Source organism: Echeneis naucrates, chromosome 4, assembly GCF_900963305.1.
Source record: "Echeneis naucrates chromosome 4, fEcheNa1.1, whole genome shotgun sequence".
Classification (NCBI taxonomy): domain Eukaryota; kingdom Metazoa; phylum Chordata; class Actinopteri; order Carangiformes; family Echeneidae; genus Echeneis; species Echeneis naucrates.
The window spans coordinates 240,700-257,500 of record NC_042514.1 but is presented as its reverse complement, the minus strand read 5'-3'; the positions used below and the strand labels follow the sequence as shown (position 1 = coordinate 257,500).

Sequence of the window (16,801 nt, the reverse complement as noted above, 5' to 3'; positions counted from 1 at the left end):
TAATGATTGACCATCAGCAGCTGCTGCTTCACTGCAGCTTCACGTCAGTTTGACAGAAACTTTCAGTTCAGCTTCTTTTCATGTACAACAGAAAGAAGATTCAAAAATTAAGCAAACATTTCTTTTCTGACACTCTTTTCTGACATGGTGGAGGAGCAGCAATAAACTGAAATATATGTCAATACATTGATGTATTCAGTCAGACGTTGATATTATTTTATTAAAACATTGAATATGTCACAGAATTATTTCTGATTAGATTTTATTTTGTATCTGTTGTTGAGTCTCGTCTTATTTCCTCTGAAGACACCTGACTTCACAAGAGTTAAGTGATGGAAAACACACACACAGAGTCTTCTGCTCTGACTGAAAGTGGAACTTTCGTTGGAGTTTTGTGGTGAAAAGAAAAAGTTCATGCTTGTTTCCTTTGTTCTATGTGACAATAGAAGAAGTGAGTGAGAGAGCGAGCGAGCAGCGCTTGCAGCTTATTGGTGCAGGGGCGATGGTGAAGGCCATCTCCATGGTAACCAGAGCAGGATGCTGGCTAGGGTACAGAGGCGTGTGGTTGTCTGCACTTCCTGCTCTTCTCCACATGCAGACAGAGATTCCTTCATGAGCAAAGTGAAGTTCTGTCTCACCTCCTCTCTTCTCCTCCTTTCTTCTGCATCTCTCCTCTGGTGTCCATTTACTTCAGATTGAACCTGTAAAATTCCCGTGAACACAGGAAGTCACTGTCAGTGATGAGAATGAAAGATGTGTAGAAAGAAGTTAAAGACTGTTGATTCACACTTCTCCTCAGAAAGATGAAAATAGTGATTGTAGTTAACAGACTCAGGCAGCTACAGTGCCCCCCCAGGCAGAAGTTATTAATAGCTACACAGACTCCACAGCAGTACAACTGTCGTTGATGTGTTGATGTTGTGTTTCAGTTGGCAGCCTCTACTCAGTTTACTGTGCCATAAGGAGGATTTTTGTGAACAAATACTGACATGAAGAACTGCAGGACTTTGAGTCTCTGCAGAGTCTCAGTTCTGTGAAGATGAAAACAGGCAGGAAACTGAAGCTGCATGCTGCAAACAAACTTTGTAAAGGTTGTGTAGCTGTAGTTGTGTGTCTGTGGCGTGGACTCATGCCTCGCTGTGCTGCTGACTTCCTGCTTCAGACAGTGCTGAGCTTATGCTGCTGTGTCGTCTTCAGGGGGAGAGCGTTGATGTGAAGGCTCTGAGGGCCCGCTTCAACAGCAGGACTGCCACTTCAGACACCAGCAGCCGAGACAGCGGCTCCCCGAAGTCTCCCAGACCTGATTTTGGGAGAACAACCCTGATGATGACAGACGGTCTGTCCCACCACAGACTTTCTCCCACTCCTCCTCCTCCCGGGCCGGGCCCCGGCCCCAGCCCAGGCTTTGGCCTTGGCCCCCGGCCCGATCCCGTGCGGTTCTCCAGGGCAGAGCCAGCAACCTTCAGCCCCTTCAGACCTGCCGCCTCCCCTCGACCTCCTAGCTCTGGGGCCAGAGCAGAAGCCAACAAGGTGAAGCACACGGGGGAGATGCTCCAGAACATGATGCTGAGGCACCAGAGGTCCCCGTGTCCCAAACCAGCTCAGGGGCCGTCACCATCTCCCAGCACTGCCCCCCTGCCCCTCCGACAGCAGTCCCGACAGAGGAGCACTGGGGAGGTGACCCCACTGAGGAAGCCCCTGCCCCCTGAAGGACCCCTGCCCCTGAAGCCTAAACGACCCCCAACCGTCAACCTGCAGCCCTTCAGGAAGTTCAACCGAGGACCCGTCCCCCCCACCCCCCCTGCCCAGAGGACCGGTGATGGTGAGTGTCCGTCTTTGTCTCCTGTGATGGAAAATCACAAACTGGGTATAAATCAGAAATGAAAGTATTGAGATGCTTCAGTTTCTGACCCCTGCTGTTACTGCTTTTATTTTGAAAAGCTAAAACGTCTGCAGTCAAGCAGACGGCTGTCACAGCTTCTTTTTCTGTGGTGGTTCTACAGGTTCTCCAGGGTCCTCTGTCCCAGCAGGGCAGTGGCCCCCAAAACCACCGCAAAGATCCAACAAACCGAGTAGGCTGCCGCACCAGGTCGCCTCCATGTGAGTCCAACTTCACATCAGACTGCTTTAATGGATGATCAGACCAGGACAGGATGTTTACATCACATTAATGATAAAACAATCATATAAAATAATCTATAATAATCAATAATAATCAATCCCTGAATCAAAAGTAAAAACAGGAGGTTTGTGTAACTTTGCATCATTATCTCCTAAAAATTGAAGTTTATGTTGAAGTTTATTTAGAGTTGATGCTTCATGAAGATTTTAATAACTTCTCCCTGAAAAACACACAAACATGCTTTTGTTCATTTGTTGCAGAGACATCGATGATAATCAGGATCCATATGACGACATCGGAAGTTTCGAGAGAAATGGTAAAAAAATAACAAAAAAAAAAAAAACAGGAGGAGCCTCCTGTTTATCTCATGACACCTTAGAGAAAGAGTTTTGGTCTGTTGTTGCTGTTGTTGTGGTTGTGATGGTTGTTGTTGTTGTTGTTGTTGCTGTTCCAGAGTCCTGCAGTGAATCTGCCTCTCAGAGTCTGAACAGGGTGAGTGATGTCCAGTTGACTGATGAGTCTTCATTTTCTGAATATTCAAACTAAAGTTCTGAGAGTTTTGTGTTTGTTTGTGTTGCAGGATGATGAAGAGGAGGATGATGATGATGTCTATGAGTTTATTGATGAGTGAGTGTTGGCTCCTTCATCGTTCTTTGTGTCTAATCGGCTCAAAGTAAAGTAGCTTCGATTCTTTCTCCACCTGTTGATATTTCTGTGTAGTTTTATTTATGTGCTGGTGCTGTTGATTCATTTTCTGCCTTTTCAGTTTCACAGTCAACAGATTTGAATGTCTGCATGAAGCTTCAACTCTGCAGCTTCATTGTTGCACCAAGTTTCAGTGTGTTTCCTGTCAGAATAAACACACAAATCAGAACAAACTGAAACCGACAGACTCTAAAATGTGACATTGCTTCAGTTTGCGCTGGTTGATCCAGAACAGACGGTCATACGTTAGGGCTGAAATAAAACATTCATATGTTCAAATATCCAGATTTCCAGACTTCAATAGGAAGCAATGAGAGAACGGTGAAGTGTGTGTCTGTACAGGGACGAGGTGGGAGGAAACCAAGTCAACACAAAGAAGCATCAAGAACAGGAGAAGAAAGATCTGATGGACCAACAGAAAAAAGAAAAGGAATGGAGGAAAATTTTTCAGGTACCCAAAAACTCCATATTCCTTCAACTGCAAAATGAAAAGTTCACAAAACGCACAATGTCACAAACAAGAAGAGCCTCTTCAGATTTTACACATAAAGAGGTAGAAACATCAGCAAGCATCATAAACTGTCTCCTCGTGGAGGTTTTAATCAAAGAACAATAAAAAGATGTAGTATTTTAGTTTCTAGTTTAAACCAGTTTTTCATGTATGACTTTGTTCCTGAAATTACATTTCTGCCCATCGAATCTGCAGCTGACGGGGGAGGTGGAAGTTCTTCATACAGCCAAAGTCCGACACGACTGGTCCGGAGGAATAAAACTGGACCTCAGCGTTCGGCAGGGCGAGAGTGTGGAGATCATCCGGGTGAAGAACAACCCTGAGGGCAAATGGTTGGCTCGTTCTCTGAGCGGGAGCTGTGAGTATGAAGGAACCTGAGACTTTCATGTGTGTGTCTGTGTGTGATATAAACACAAAGTGTTGTGTTATTAAACAGCACAAAACTGACTGAAGTCACTTTAACTGGTTGGTTTAGCTCAGTTAACTAACTACTAATCTATTTTACTGAAGTGTGTTATTAACTCTGTGCTGTGAGGAGAAACACCTGATTGAGTGTCTGTGTGTGTGTCCGTGTGTGCATCTCCTGGTTAACTTGCAGACGGATACATCAGCAACACGTGTGTGGATATTGATTATGAAGCAGTGAAGCGTAAAGCCCTCCAGTTCAGGAAATTAGACACATCAGTGTTACCCCCCCCTCCCCCAGACCCCCCCCTGATGTCAAACATTGACGCCTCCAACAGAGACAGGTACAGCTGGACACTTCCTGTTCCATCCAGGAAATAAACTTCAGTGGAAAGTTAAACTGTGAGTCTGACTAATTTTGTGTCTTCCGACCCGCAGTCTGATCCAGGATGATGGTGAGTTCACTGACTTTTTATTGAACTTCACAGAAACATCAGTCAAACTAAATCAGGAAACCATGATTTAGTTTCATTTATTCTTTAAAGACAACTATTCCAAATTCATTTATTGATCGATCGCGAACTGTTTCCTAAATATATGAAAACATGAACATTTTCATAAAAAAGGCTGATTGATACCTTTAATCTAATTGTAATTACTTTGTTTTTTTGTTCATTTTTATATTTGAGAGTGGAGAATGAACTTTTTATTGCTGTTATTGTATTTAAGTATGTTAATAATTTTTATTCTAGAGGACAATTTGAAGTTATTTGTTTTGTCTATTCCTCAGACAACTATGACGACGTCCAGCCTTTAACTCTGGATTTCCCGCCTCCACCTCCTGAAATCAGGTAACTGATTTACTGAAGCAGGAAGTGACGCCTTCAGTGTCGCATCAGCGTCTCTGTAACATTGATGTTTGTAACAATCGTTGTTGTTAGATGTTGTTTAGTGACCTGAAGCCGCTTTCATTTTGATTATATGATTGTATCCAATATCACACACACATATCTTAGCTCATATATTAGCAGCTACAAAGGGGGTAACCATTTGTTACCATGACAACAAAAAACTGGTTCCAATAGAAGAAGATTATTTGTTAATCTCTGATTTGTTGATCTGTTGCTGAAGTTACTGATTTGATCATTGTGCTCAGGTTAAAAATGAAATGTATGTCATTTTATCATTTTCAGTATCGACCCGAGAGTGGAGAAAGAGCTAAAAAAAAAGTTTAAGGTAATTTTTCTGCACACATTAATCAGATTATTAGATTCAAACAGAGAGTGGAAATGTATGTCAGTGTATTTGTATAGACGCACATAAATAAAAAGGTTTGATTCCTGAGTGACGGTGAGTATTCTCCAGTATGAGGGGCCGCCCAGAGTCCTGCACATCATGATGGTGGATCCAAACAGCGTCCTGAAGAAGCCCGGGGCAAAGGACCTGCTGGTGTCTCAAGGAGAAGTCCTCGAAGTCATTCAGCTCACCAGCAGCAAGAAAGCTCTGTGTCGCAACAGGTTTGGAAAATGTACGACAACGTTCTGCCGTTAGTTCGACATTTTAGTCCAACTCAGAACCGTCCGTCACAGTGGGGACGGTAAATAAAAACCATCCAGTTTATATAGTTGGGACGGATAAATATTTTAGTTGAAAAATATTTTCAACATTTCTAAATATCTGAATGAGTGAAAATGTGTTGATGATTCTGGAGGAGAGAACTGATCCTCCTCTGACCTTTGACCTTCAAGTCCTGATTCTGGACAGTTTGTTGACAAAAGAAACAGGTCAAAAATTGCCTGACAATGAAAACAGTAAAAATGTGACACTGAGTTCCATCCGGTGTGCTGTGTTGTGTTGTGTCGTGCTGTGTTGTCTTGTCTCAGATGGTTATGTGTCCAGGTCTCTGCTCCTGCCGATGTAAGTGACTCTTCAGCCTTCTGTTGTTCAATCATTTCCATGAATTCAGAAATAAAAGGTTTGATCTAGTTTTTGGTCTCTTTATGTCTCTATTCTTTCAGGGAGGGAGATCTTTATGATGATGTCGCCTTTCCTGATGGTGAGTTCAAGTTCTGAAGGAAATCTGGAAACTGCTGAGTTTTGTCTGAATCCTCTTTTCTCATCCATTTGTTTTTTTGTTCCCTTTTTCAGAAGTGTATGAAAATGACATCACAGATTATTAGCACAACATTATCACACATACACACACAGACTGAAGCCTGACAACCTGATTGACCACATGGAACCAGTGTCCAAACACAGAACCTTCTTTGTCTGGGTCAACAGTACAAACGACTGGAGTGCCGCACAGCCAGAAACCAAGAAAATAATGTAAAAAAAAAAAAAAAAAAAAAAGAGTTAAAGAATCACTTTAGACAAACAAACTGAACTGAAGCTCAAACTAAACACAAACACAGATACACACTCACACAAACACACACAAAGATACACACAAACTATATGAAAAGTCAAACTAGCTAAAATCTAAAATATAAACTTTTTCTGTCAAACTGAACTGATAACTGTGTTGTTTGTCAAAATGCTTGTACACAAAGTTAATACACTATAGCTGTGTTTGACCTCTGAGATAAATTTAAATAATTAAATGACTTTTTCATGTTAATTTCTGTCATTTCTGCTTTTGAAAATAACATTAAAGAATGATGAGCTGAAATAAAAATAAAAAATAAAACTGGAGAAACAGAAACTATCTCTTTCCGATTTTAAAACTACACTCTTGAAATATATTTAATCAAAATGGAAACTCCATTCATTCATCATTAATCTTCTTATCTGTTTCCGGGTCACCTGGACAGGTGTCCAGTCCGTCACACAGACCAACAACCACTCAGGCCCGCAGACAGTTTAGAGTCACCCATGAACCCAAACAGGGTGTCTTTGGAGGCCCCAGGCCGGGAACCCAACCAGGACTTCCTTGTTGTGACACCGCGCCGCACAAAACTGGAAACTCTCTGATTATCTTTGAATTTCACATTATTGAATTCCACGTTGGTCCCGTGAGTTGCCAGCAGGAGGCGACACAGAAACACGAAGGAGAAGAAGAAGAAGAAGAAGAAGAAGAAGAAGAAGAAGAAGAAGAAGAAGAAGAAGAAGAAGAAGAAGAAGAAGAAGAAGAAGAAGAAGAAGAAGAAGAAGAAGAAGAAGAAGAAGAAGAAGAAGAAGAAGAAGAAGAAGAAGAAGAAGAAGAAGAAGAAGAAGAAGAAGAAGAAGAAGAAGAAGAAGAAGAAGAAGAAGAAGAAGAAGAAGAAGAAGAAGAAGAAGAAGAAGAAGAAGAAGAAGAAGAAGAATCCTCGTGTGATCGGCCATCCTCTACCTCAGTCTGGCTGGTCGGCTACTTCCTGTTCCAAAGTCCAGCTGAGACCTGGTCCAGGGACCGGGTTCGGTTCAGGTCCTCCTCAGACCCAGATCCGTACTGAGTCTCTGGTCTTCGGGGGAGATGCAGGAATCGGTGGAGGCTCTGGCCCGAGTACTGGAGTCCTACCGGGGGAGGGACAAGGTGGTGAGGGGACAGAACATGAAATAATCCTCATGGTTGTTGTGTTCACACTTCATGAAGTGTTATTTCGTCTGTCTCGACTGAACTCATCATTAACATTATTGGTCGATAAGATGTCTTCAGATAATCAGTCAGATCTTCACGTCGAGGAAAAGAATTAAATGAACACCAGAAACAAAAATATTATTTGTTTTATAGAAAATAAAAATAACAATTAAATGTTTACAGCTAAAATGGGGGAGAAAAATATTAACCTGGTTCAAATAATAAACTGATCAGAGAGCTGAGAAGATTCATCAATAACAGAAATGGAATCATGATCAGCTCTCAGTGTCTCTGTCTGTCAGCAGATCAGAGCCGTCTGTTACAGCTCCCAGCTCATTGGAGGAGTACTGTCCCGCCAGGCGGACGCAGACGTCTGCTCTCAGCAGCTGGGGAAGCGTCTGCTGCTGCTGTCTGCTCAGCTCAGTCAGTGCAGGACGGTCCTCCGGCTGTTTGATGACGCCTCCATGTTGGTTTATTCCCACAACTACGGCTTCGGAGCCACGGTGAGTCCACACTACTCTGACGGACACAATACAGTCAGTCTGAAAGTTCAGTCAGCAGGCCAGAGCGTCATCATCATCACCAGACTGACGTATCTGCTGACACAGTCTCCCGCTCAGTTGTAGTACTGATTCATTTCTGTCTTCGGCAGGACGAGGACCCGTTGGTGCGTTGGCTGTCCATTCTGACCAACATGGCTGACCAGCTGTATTACCCCTGTGAACACGTGGCGTGGGCGGCTGACGCCGAGCTCATCAAGGTGAAGTCAGAGCGATGGTGGCTGCTCAGCACAGTGCTGTGGGGAACATCTCTGCTTCTGGGGATTCTCAGGTGAGCTCGCCTGTCCGACATCAGAGGAGCTGAAGGTTTCCTTCGTCAGACTCTGTGAGTCTTTTAAGTTTTTAATTGTTTAATGATTTTATCGTTTTAATAACGAATGCAACAGAAATAAATTTAACTGAACATTTTTTTTATGTGTGAAAAAACAGTAGATTAATTTTACAAATTTATGTTTCACTATGTTTAAAAATAGATGTGACAAACAGGAAGTGCAGACAGTGGCACCTCAAACTCTTTTCTGCCTGACTTGTTGAATCACTGGTGTTTTTTATCTTCAGGTCTCTTCGGGTTCTGCTGCTGCTGAGGAAGAAGATGAAGAGTTGTGGAACAGACAGAGTTGGACACAGGTGAGACGCTGTCTCTGCTCTTTCTTCTGTTCTTTCTTCTGGTCTCATGTTGTTCCTCCTGCAGCTTTCAGATCAGCAGGCAGGTTCGAGGGGAGTTTCTGTCCATCATCAGTAATGCAGCTGACCTCATGAACGCCGTTCACTGGATGCCGCCCGGCTTCCTGTGGGCTGGTCAATGCCCCAACTGGTTGGTGGGGCTGATGGGAACCATCTCATCTCTGATTGGTTTAATGGAGATAAGCCCCAACCACAGTGGCCAGGATGACAGCACAGAGATAAACACATAGATCTACCAACGACAGGAAATGTAGAGAAATTAAACCCCAATCATCCTGTAACTGCGGTCAGTGAATAAACTGTGAGTGAAGAAAGTTTGAAAAAGGAAAAGGCATCTGAAACATCTTCAGATGAGAGTAACTGAAAAAAAACCTGCTGCAGCTTTACAATCACACTACCATGAAATGTAATTAATTTATTTTGATATTAATTAAAATGATTATATGTTTTAAGAGTGCAGAGTTTTTATAAAGCTGGATTTGGATCCTGCATGACAGTTAAGAAGAATCTTCCTAACCTCCTCCATCTTACTTCTGATTGTTCTTCACTAAGTTTGACATGTCTTTTTGCTGAGGACTCAGCGTCCCACAGCCTGCCATTGTTCGTCAGAATTCAAATGATATTGTCCTTGTCCTGGTCCTGGCAGGTGACAATGACGCTCCACCTTTTAAATAAGACAGTTCATGGTTGTTTTAAATTTAAAAAAGTGTTGATTTGTAGAGACATACGAGTGCAGACACACTCCAGACATCTGAATTTAAATGTTTGATTTATTTGTCTCTACTGATTCACAGTGAATATTTAAGTCTGCCATTGTGGTGATTGACCTGCAGGGACATCTGTCTCTGCACATCCAAACATCTAATGTCCTCAAACTGAACTGCAGCAGCTGGTTACTGTTAAAAGTGTCTCAGATAAAATCTGCTGCAGAGATGAAAATGTGATGTTAAAGAACCAGGTCACAGACAAGAAGCTTGCTGTTCCCAAACTGAGACTGTTTTTTTAGGAGAACAGTTTTACTATTTGGATCAGATTGAAGTCTGAGTTATTATGTTGGAAATGGAAAATGAATTTAAATGTATAATAATTTTAGATCATGCAAAGTAAAATAAAGAGTTGCATTGTCTTTCCTCTGTGTCATTAATCAGAGTTTTTTTAAATACTGAGTTAACTTTTATTACGCAACTTGACTTAAAAACAGACCAGAAAAGCATTTACAGGAAAAGAATAAAAGTTAGAATTAGAGTTTTTACACAGCAGTTTGGTCCAGACAGGAGTTTAATATTACAACACTTTATTTTACTCATGTAAGCCGACAGAAGATAAGCTGAATAAAATGAAGTTATTTTGGTCACTTTAAATATCTAACTTTTTAAATACACTTCCTCAATCGATGTTTTGACGTTTGATTGAGCAGAAGTGCGAGCCGCCGCCTTCACGGACCGACAGAAGACTCGTTACTTTGATCGTCTATCGTCTATCTGAAGACCGTCTGAAGACTGAAGACCTATCAGATCGTCTATCTGAAGACATCCAGATGTGCTGCTTTAGATCTTCCACAGCTGGACTCTCCCGCTGTTAAATAAAACATGTGAAGAATGAGGAAACGAATGTTTGGTCAATCAAACAGGAACAGTGGCCTAAAGTAGACTTCATAATTCTGTCCGTAAAGGAAGGAAGGGTGACGCCAAAGAAGCAGACGCTTTCAGAAACCATTGAACTCAGCACAGCCTCAGTTTTCGGTCTGCATAACGAACGGAACCTGGTCCGGACCAGCAGAATCCGGATCAGAGGACCGTTCAGAGGACTGGCAGAGTCCGGATCGGCGGACCGGCCGGTGAAGGTCTGCTGCTCCGGCTGATTCTGTTATTATGACGAAAAAAACGGAGACGTGTCGCAGAGGGCTGAAAAATCAAACCACGTCGACCGTCAGGAGCCGAACAGGATCCGGATCATCAGGTCAGGTACCGGGACTGGACCAGCAGGACTTTCTGATTCGAGTTAAAGAGCTAACAGCTAGCTGCTAACTGGAGGAATGACTGCAGTTAGCACTTAGCTGTTAGCCTGCAGCTAACTCCTGTTAGCCAACATCCGGTTTGAGGAGTTTGAACTCATTAATGTTCAACTGTTTTATTTCAGAATCATTCTAAAACGTCCTGAAATGATTGTTCATTAAATTCACTCATCGACTTTATTTCTCACAGCATGAGTGAGTCTCATAGTTGAACCTTTAACTGTAAAGAGGTCCACCCGGATCGGACCCGGACCGACTCCTGGATGTTTGTATCAAGTTGTGCTTTGACCTGATTGTTCTGGATCTGGTTCTTCTCTGACAGGGTTTCCAGAATGGACTTGGACGTCTGTCGGGTGGATCGACCCGCCTCTGCACCTCCAGGGCCTGAGGCGGAGGACCTGGAGTCGTTCAGCCTGATCCAGCCTCCTCCGTTAGACTGGAGGTCTGACTCGTCCAGTGAGGCGGACTCTGCTGGAGACTTGGATGAGCTCGTTGTCGGCCAGGACGGTCCAGGTGAGCCGGTCCAGAGTCCCGGGGGAGAGGAGGGAGGGCTGAAGGACGTGGGAGAAGCAGAGGAAGATCCCGGTGATGAAGACCACGGCCAGATCCACAGCCTGCTGAGTCAGCTCCAGCTGATGGGCGAGGAGCCCCGCCCCTGTCATCAGACTCTGCCCGGAGCCTCCGCCCCCTCCGTGACATCAGATGACAGCAGTGAAACCACTGGGCTGCTGTTCTCTGAGGGCCCCCACAGGGACCTGCTGGGGCTGCTGCAGTGCACACACATCGGCGCCACGACGTGTCCCTCCGGAGGGGAGATGGACGCCGTGGTGTCGGTCTCCTACAGTCAGGAGGACGCTCACAGGTTCTGGGGGCATTATGGGAATGGGCAACATCAGCAGCCTGGGGACGCCTGCCCCCCCTCTCTGCCTGACGAGGGGTATCCTGAGCCGGTGTGGATGAAGGTGGGGGAGGAGCCTCCGGACGAGAAGGCCACTGCACAAGAAGAGCAGGTCAGCTCAGGTCTTTGGACATGCTGGACAGTTTCACTTAAAGAGAATGAAGGTTTCTGTTTTTAGGAATAAAACATCGTTTTTATTTAAGGGTAGGAACGATATTCATTTCCATTTAGTGTTCTTTGATCATCTATAAGAAATAACTGATCTGACCCCCCCACAGAGTGCTGATGACCATCCTTCATATAAAGACGGTGAGTTCTTCCACAGACAGTTAACTGTAAACTAAGATGCTGGTGGTGATGATGATGATGATGGATGTGGTTGTCCCCAGTTCCTGGTCCCTGTGACCCTGAAGATCTGCTGGATGGTGTCATATTTGGAGCCAAGTATCTGGGATCCACCCAGATCCGATCGGACAGAAACCCATCCACCAATGCTCGCATGGCGCAGGCTCAGGAGGCTGTGGACCGAATAAAGGTAGAGCCCAGCTTCACCTGGTTACCATGGAAACACAGACCTGGATCTCTGCCGATCAGAGAGGGTTCAATCTTAGACCGGACTGTTTGTTTCAGGCTCCAGATGGAGAATCTCAGCCAATGACGGAGGTGGATCTGTTCATCTCCACACAGAGAATCAAAGTGCTCAATGCAGACACACAGGTATAACAACACTGTCAACACTACACAACAACAAATGTTTCACATTTTAATTCCTATGAATATTCTGAATATTTGAAAAACACAGTTTTCCTTCAAGGGGAAGATTTTTTTCAGAAGGTCTCCTGATCACATCAGTTTGTTACTGTGAAGAACAAGAGAACATTTCAAAAAGCTCTTCTTCAGGTTTATTTCTCTGTTACGTCGACTCTCTTTGAAATCAGAATTAGGATCGAATAACCTGAGACGATGAGGCATCACCTATTTTTGGGAAGTTCAGCGCTCCAGAGGCTTTCACTGAACCAGAGCTTCTTGTTCTCTCTACTTTAATCCCTTTCTGTCCTGTTTCCTCTTAGGAAGCCATGATGGATCACGCTCTGCAGATGATCTCTTACATTGCAGACATTGGCGACATCGTGGTGCTCATGGCACGAAGGAAGCGTAAAGGGCAGGACAGTGATGCCCCCTCCAGCTCTTCCTCTTCAACATCCTCCACAGAGCCTCAGAAGAAATGTCTGATGATCTGTCACCTCTTCTCCTCTGAAGATGTGCGTGAGCTGCAGCTTGTCTGAGTCATCAGACCTAAAATTTTGGATTTGGACGATAAAATTGTCTCTAATTTGTCTTCAGCTCCTGATTTCGGTGCAAGCAGCTCATGACATTGAGGCTCAAATCAACTGTGCCTTCTGCTGTTGAGCTGAAGTTTCAGCTCGGCCTGGTTTCCCTCCCCAGACAGTTCTGAATGTAGATGTGGTCTGGCTTCTGTCCCAGTTTCCCTCCGATGGTCAGACTGAATAGGAGCAGGAGGAGTTTCTTTTAGAAACTAATTAGTTGTGGGACACTGAAGGTCACAAGTCTTAATGAGTGACTGTAACCGAATTTCAGGCAAACAGGGAAAATTGACCTTTTATCTAAAATGGTTAAAGAAACGCTCAGAGCTTGTTGATTTTGTTTGTTGTTTGTTGGTCTGAAACAGTCCGACAGAGAGAAGGAAAGGACATTGACTGAACAAAGTTAATCAGCCGCAAAACAGAAAACAGCTTTGAATGTTCTCTGTTGTATAATTCTGCCTATTCTTATCTTTTCCTCTCTTTTTGTCCTCTTTGTTTTTGAGCTGTAATATTTGATGGATGTTGGTTATCATTTGATTACTGAGGTGTCTCTCTGTCCGTCCTCCCTGTGTGTCCTCCAGGCTCAGGTCATAGCTCAGGCCATAGGTCAGGCGTTTGGAGTGGCCTATCAGCAGTTCCTCCAGGCCAACGGCATCAAAGCCAGTGACCTGCGGCCCGGCGAGTACAGTGACTACCTGGAGAGTCAGGAGCTTTACAATGGAGACCTGGCCCATTTCTCTAACTCCCAGAACCTTAGAGATGTAAGAGCACTGATTGTGGTCTCACAAAGACTAGCTGAGCTGATGGTGTCTGTCTTTGACACACTGATCCTGACATCAGCAGCTTGATATTCAACAGAAAGCTTCATTTGCACAGACCAGGAGGGTCAGAGTCGGACCAGGCATGGGACAGAAATCACCCCTGAGATAAAACAGATCAGTCAGCTGTGACACAGTTTAAAAAGAAGAGGCGCCGATGAATTTTAAAAATGCATGTTTTTTGTCTTACTGCCGTCACAGATGTTAATCAGCTCTGTGTTTTCAGGTCACCATCACAAAGGCTTCTGGGGAGATCTTGGGGCTGGCGGTGGTGGAGTCGGGGTGGGGCTCCATCCTTCCCACCGTGGTCGTTGCCAATCTACTTCACGGAGGACCCGCCGAGCGTTGTGGCGAGCTCAGCATCGGAGACCGCATCATGTCCGTCAACAGCACCAGTCTGGTGGGTCTGCCCATCACCACCTGCCAGAACATCATCCGGGTGAGACGGGAGACTCAGCTGATCAAAACACCTTCAGATGAAGTTAGATGTACTTCGTCTACTAGATGTCACTGTGTTTCCAATTAGCCTAATAATCAATTAGTTGGCTGCTGATCACGCACTCACTCATCTTCTACCTCTGATCCATTTTTGGGTCACGGGGGGTTCTGGAGCCAATCTCAGCTCACTGTGGGCGAGGGGCAGGGTCATCCTGGACAGAGACCAACAACCACTCAGACCTACGGACAGTTTAGAATCACCAATGAACCCAAACAGGATGTCTTTGGAGGCCCCAGGCCGGGAACCCTAACCCTAACCCTTATTATTGTAAATTAATATTATCAGAGTTTGAGTAGTTTACCTGCTGGACAATCATTCTGTTATGACCATCAGCTGAATGTCTGTCTCCTCTTATTTTAAATTTTTCTTCCATCTCAGGATCTGAAGAGTCAAAAGTGTGTGAAGCTGAGCATTGTCCACTGTCCTCCGGTCACCATGGCAATTATCAGGAGGCCAGACCCGAAGTTCCAGTTGGGCTTCAGCGTGGAGGACGGAATTGTATGTTGCTGTATTCATTCTGTCACACTGTCAGGCAGTCGCCTGTTGTGTGAATACTGTGGAAAATAGACAGCAATTCTACAGAAGAAGAGTAAAATTAAAACAGACAGTTTATTTAAACCTTTAGTTCATTTTGAGCAGGAACAAAGCCTGACAGAATTATCATCAGCTTCCTCGTCTCCTGCTGCAGATCTGCAGCCTGATGCGTGGCGGTATAGCAGAGAGAGGAGGCATCCGTGTTGGGCACCGCATCATCGAAATCAACGGGCAGAGTGTCGTTGCTACGTCACATGACAAGATCATTCAGATCCTGACGAATGTCGTCGGGGAGGTGAGAGGACGAAACGCTGACTGATATTTTTCCAACAGTTTATAAATTGATGGTGTGAACACTGATGATTAGTCCTGACGCTCTCTCCCCGGACAGATTCACCTGAAGACGATGCCGGCGTCGACATATCGGCTGTTAACGGGGCAGGAGCAGCCCATCTTCCTCTGACCACAAGCACATGAACTTTTGCCAAACAAAAGCTGTTGTCACACCACTGAACACAACAAGTTTGTCTTACATTATATTTTTAAGGAAATTGTAAAAACATTTTAAAGTGACAGGGATCACCTTAGCTCTCAATTTATATTTATCACTAAAGCTCAGAGGCAATAATACAGCACAATATGTTTTGCTTCCTGTAACATGGCAGAGAACAAACAGAACTCATGAGTCTTCCAGCCGGGGGGGGAGTCAGTGGTCAAACTATAGCAAATTGGCACAGACGGTCTGTTTATTTCATTGTGATGGATGCCTGGACCTTCACAGGCAGGTCCACATTCAGGCCCTGACTCTGACAGGAAACAGTGTTATGCAGATTGAAGGTAACGGCCTTATTTCATAGAAAGATGCTTCTATTTTTAAAACTTTGCTGTTTTGATGTTCATTAAAATAATCTGCAAGATTTTTTGTTTTATTTCCTTTATTGAGACCCAGAATACATTTTAGTTTTTATTGATGAGACAATAAATGAAAAGCCTATGATGGTGTTTTGACTGAGGTTGAGATAGTCTGATGGATTCTGTGAAGACGTCATTAAGCAATGTGTGTATGAAGCTATTATTACGTATTAAATGAAATATATCAGTTATTATTATGACTGATAATATATGTAGTCATAAATGCAATAAGTTATTTGTCTTTAAAATTCTGCTGCGCCTTTTATTAATAATCTTCCTATTCCAACTAAATTCTGAGAACAGAGTTATTCTATCAATTTATATTGTCAATGTGCCGCAGAGGGACCGCACATCCGTTCAGTTAATATCAGGAAATATTTAATATTTGTGTGGTCTGAAATCGTTTTTGTTGTTGTTATTATCTAACATGTTCATACCAGCTGTTGCCACTGCGGCCCCCAGTTGGCCAATCAGCTGTCAGGTTTTACCAACGCAGAGCCTCAGACCAATCAGATTCGTTACCGGCTTCTATGGACTCCGCCCTTTGGAAGTACTGCAGCCAATGAGCGTGTACTGTGGGCGGGGCCAATGTGAGCCCCATCAGTGGCCGTCAGCAGTCAGAGGAAGGAGAAGTGGAGGAAACACGGAGGTAAGGAGAGTTTAAGGATTAAATTAGTGTTAACATTATAGTTGGAATTACAGTGTGAATGTTGAACTTGTTCCTTCAAAGCAAATTAAAGTATGTTTGTTCAGACAGTCAGTTTGACAGCAACAGCAGCTTCTCTGTCGAGCTAACAGCTAAAGGAGAGCTGCATCTCAACAGGAAGCTAATGAGCCTTTAAATATTAGACTTCCGAAGGAGACATTCATTCATTCATTCATTCATTCATTCATTCATCCATCCATCCATCCATCCATCCATCCATCCATCCATCCATCCATCAATCAATTCATTCAGAATGCAAGAATAATAACATCCACTTTACTTTTAGTTGTTAGTTTAAAGTGGAAACGACAGGTCAAAGGTTTGATTTGAAGTCTCAGAGTCTCAGACTGGAGGACAGAAACTCAAGTCATGATCCATGTTAACGATCACAGAAGAGTAAAAGTGCAGAGGCAGGACCAGGTTTGGACTGGTTTGTGGTTTGGACCGGGTTGTAGACCAAGTTTTGGAGCAGATTTCGTAGCAGGTTGGTGTTCAGATAAGCTGCTGGATCAGGAGGATTTCAGGATCAAGCTGAGGATTTTAGTCCTG

The 16,801-nt window shown here is 43.9% G+C and overlaps 3 protein-coding genes across 3 annotated transcripts in view; all 3 read left to right on the top strand.

The window, feature by feature from the left end:
- Window positions 1-6,110, top strand: part of LOC115041994 (FYN-binding protein 1) — a 6,557-nt gene extending 447 nt beyond the window's left edge. Inside the window, exons 2-16 of the mRNA XM_029499970.1 lie at window positions 1,198-1,822; window positions 2,004-2,100; window positions 2,383-2,438; window positions 2,577-2,614; window positions 2,703-2,749; window positions 3,170-3,278; window positions 3,534-3,696; window positions 3,937-4,087; window positions 4,182-4,198; window positions 4,534-4,594; window positions 4,937-4,979; window positions 5,109-5,271; window positions 5,627-5,660; window positions 5,762-5,799; window positions 5,892-6,110. Coding sequence (XP_029355830.1) covers window positions 1,198-1,822; window positions 2,004-2,100; window positions 2,383-2,438; window positions 2,577-2,614; window positions 2,703-2,749; window positions 3,170-3,278; window positions 3,534-3,696; window positions 3,937-4,087; window positions 4,182-4,198; window positions 4,534-4,594; window positions 4,937-4,979; window positions 5,109-5,271; window positions 5,627-5,660; window positions 5,762-5,799; window positions 5,892-5,923 — 1,674 coding nt within the window. The 3' untranslated portion in view covers window positions 5,924-6,110. The remainder of the gene's footprint in view (window positions 1-1,197; window positions 1,823-2,003; window positions 2,101-2,382; window positions 2,439-2,576; window positions 2,615-2,702; window positions 2,750-3,169; window positions 3,279-3,533; window positions 3,697-3,936; window positions 4,088-4,181; window positions 4,199-4,533; window positions 4,595-4,936; window positions 4,980-5,108; window positions 5,272-5,626; window positions 5,661-5,761; window positions 5,800-5,891) is intronic.
- An 818-nt stretch (window positions 6,111-6,928) lies between these two features.
- Window positions 6,929-9,672, top strand: pex11g (peroxisomal biogenesis factor 11 gamma). Its single transcript, XM_029500507.1, has 5 exons — window positions 6,929-7,260; window positions 7,608-7,805; window positions 7,955-8,133; window positions 8,421-8,489; window positions 8,554-9,672. Exons 1-5 carry the CDS (start codon window positions 7,198-7,200, stop codon window positions 8,774-8,776), a joined length of 732 nt encoding a protein of 243 aa, XP_029356367.1. The 5' UTR covers window positions 6,929-7,197; the 3' UTR covers window positions 8,777-9,672.
- Window positions 9,673-9,999: 327 nt separating this feature from the next.
- On the top strand, window positions 10,000-15,647 carry LOC115042347 (amyloid-beta A4 precursor protein-binding family A member 3). Its single transcript, XM_029500506.1, has 11 exons — window positions 10,000-10,505; window positions 10,883-11,570; window positions 11,737-11,767; window positions 11,848-11,993; window positions 12,089-12,175; window positions 12,529-12,720; window positions 13,365-13,544; window positions 13,828-14,040; window positions 14,479-14,598; window positions 14,789-14,929; window positions 15,026-15,647. The coding sequence occupies exons 2-11, from the start codon at window positions 10,893-10,895 to the stop codon at window positions 15,095-15,097; spliced, it is 1,860 nt and encodes a 619-aa protein (XP_029356366.1). The 5' UTR covers window positions 10,000-10,505; window positions 10,883-10,892; the 3' UTR covers window positions 15,098-15,647.
- The last annotated feature ends 1,154 nt before the right edge of the window (window positions 15,648-16,801 follow it).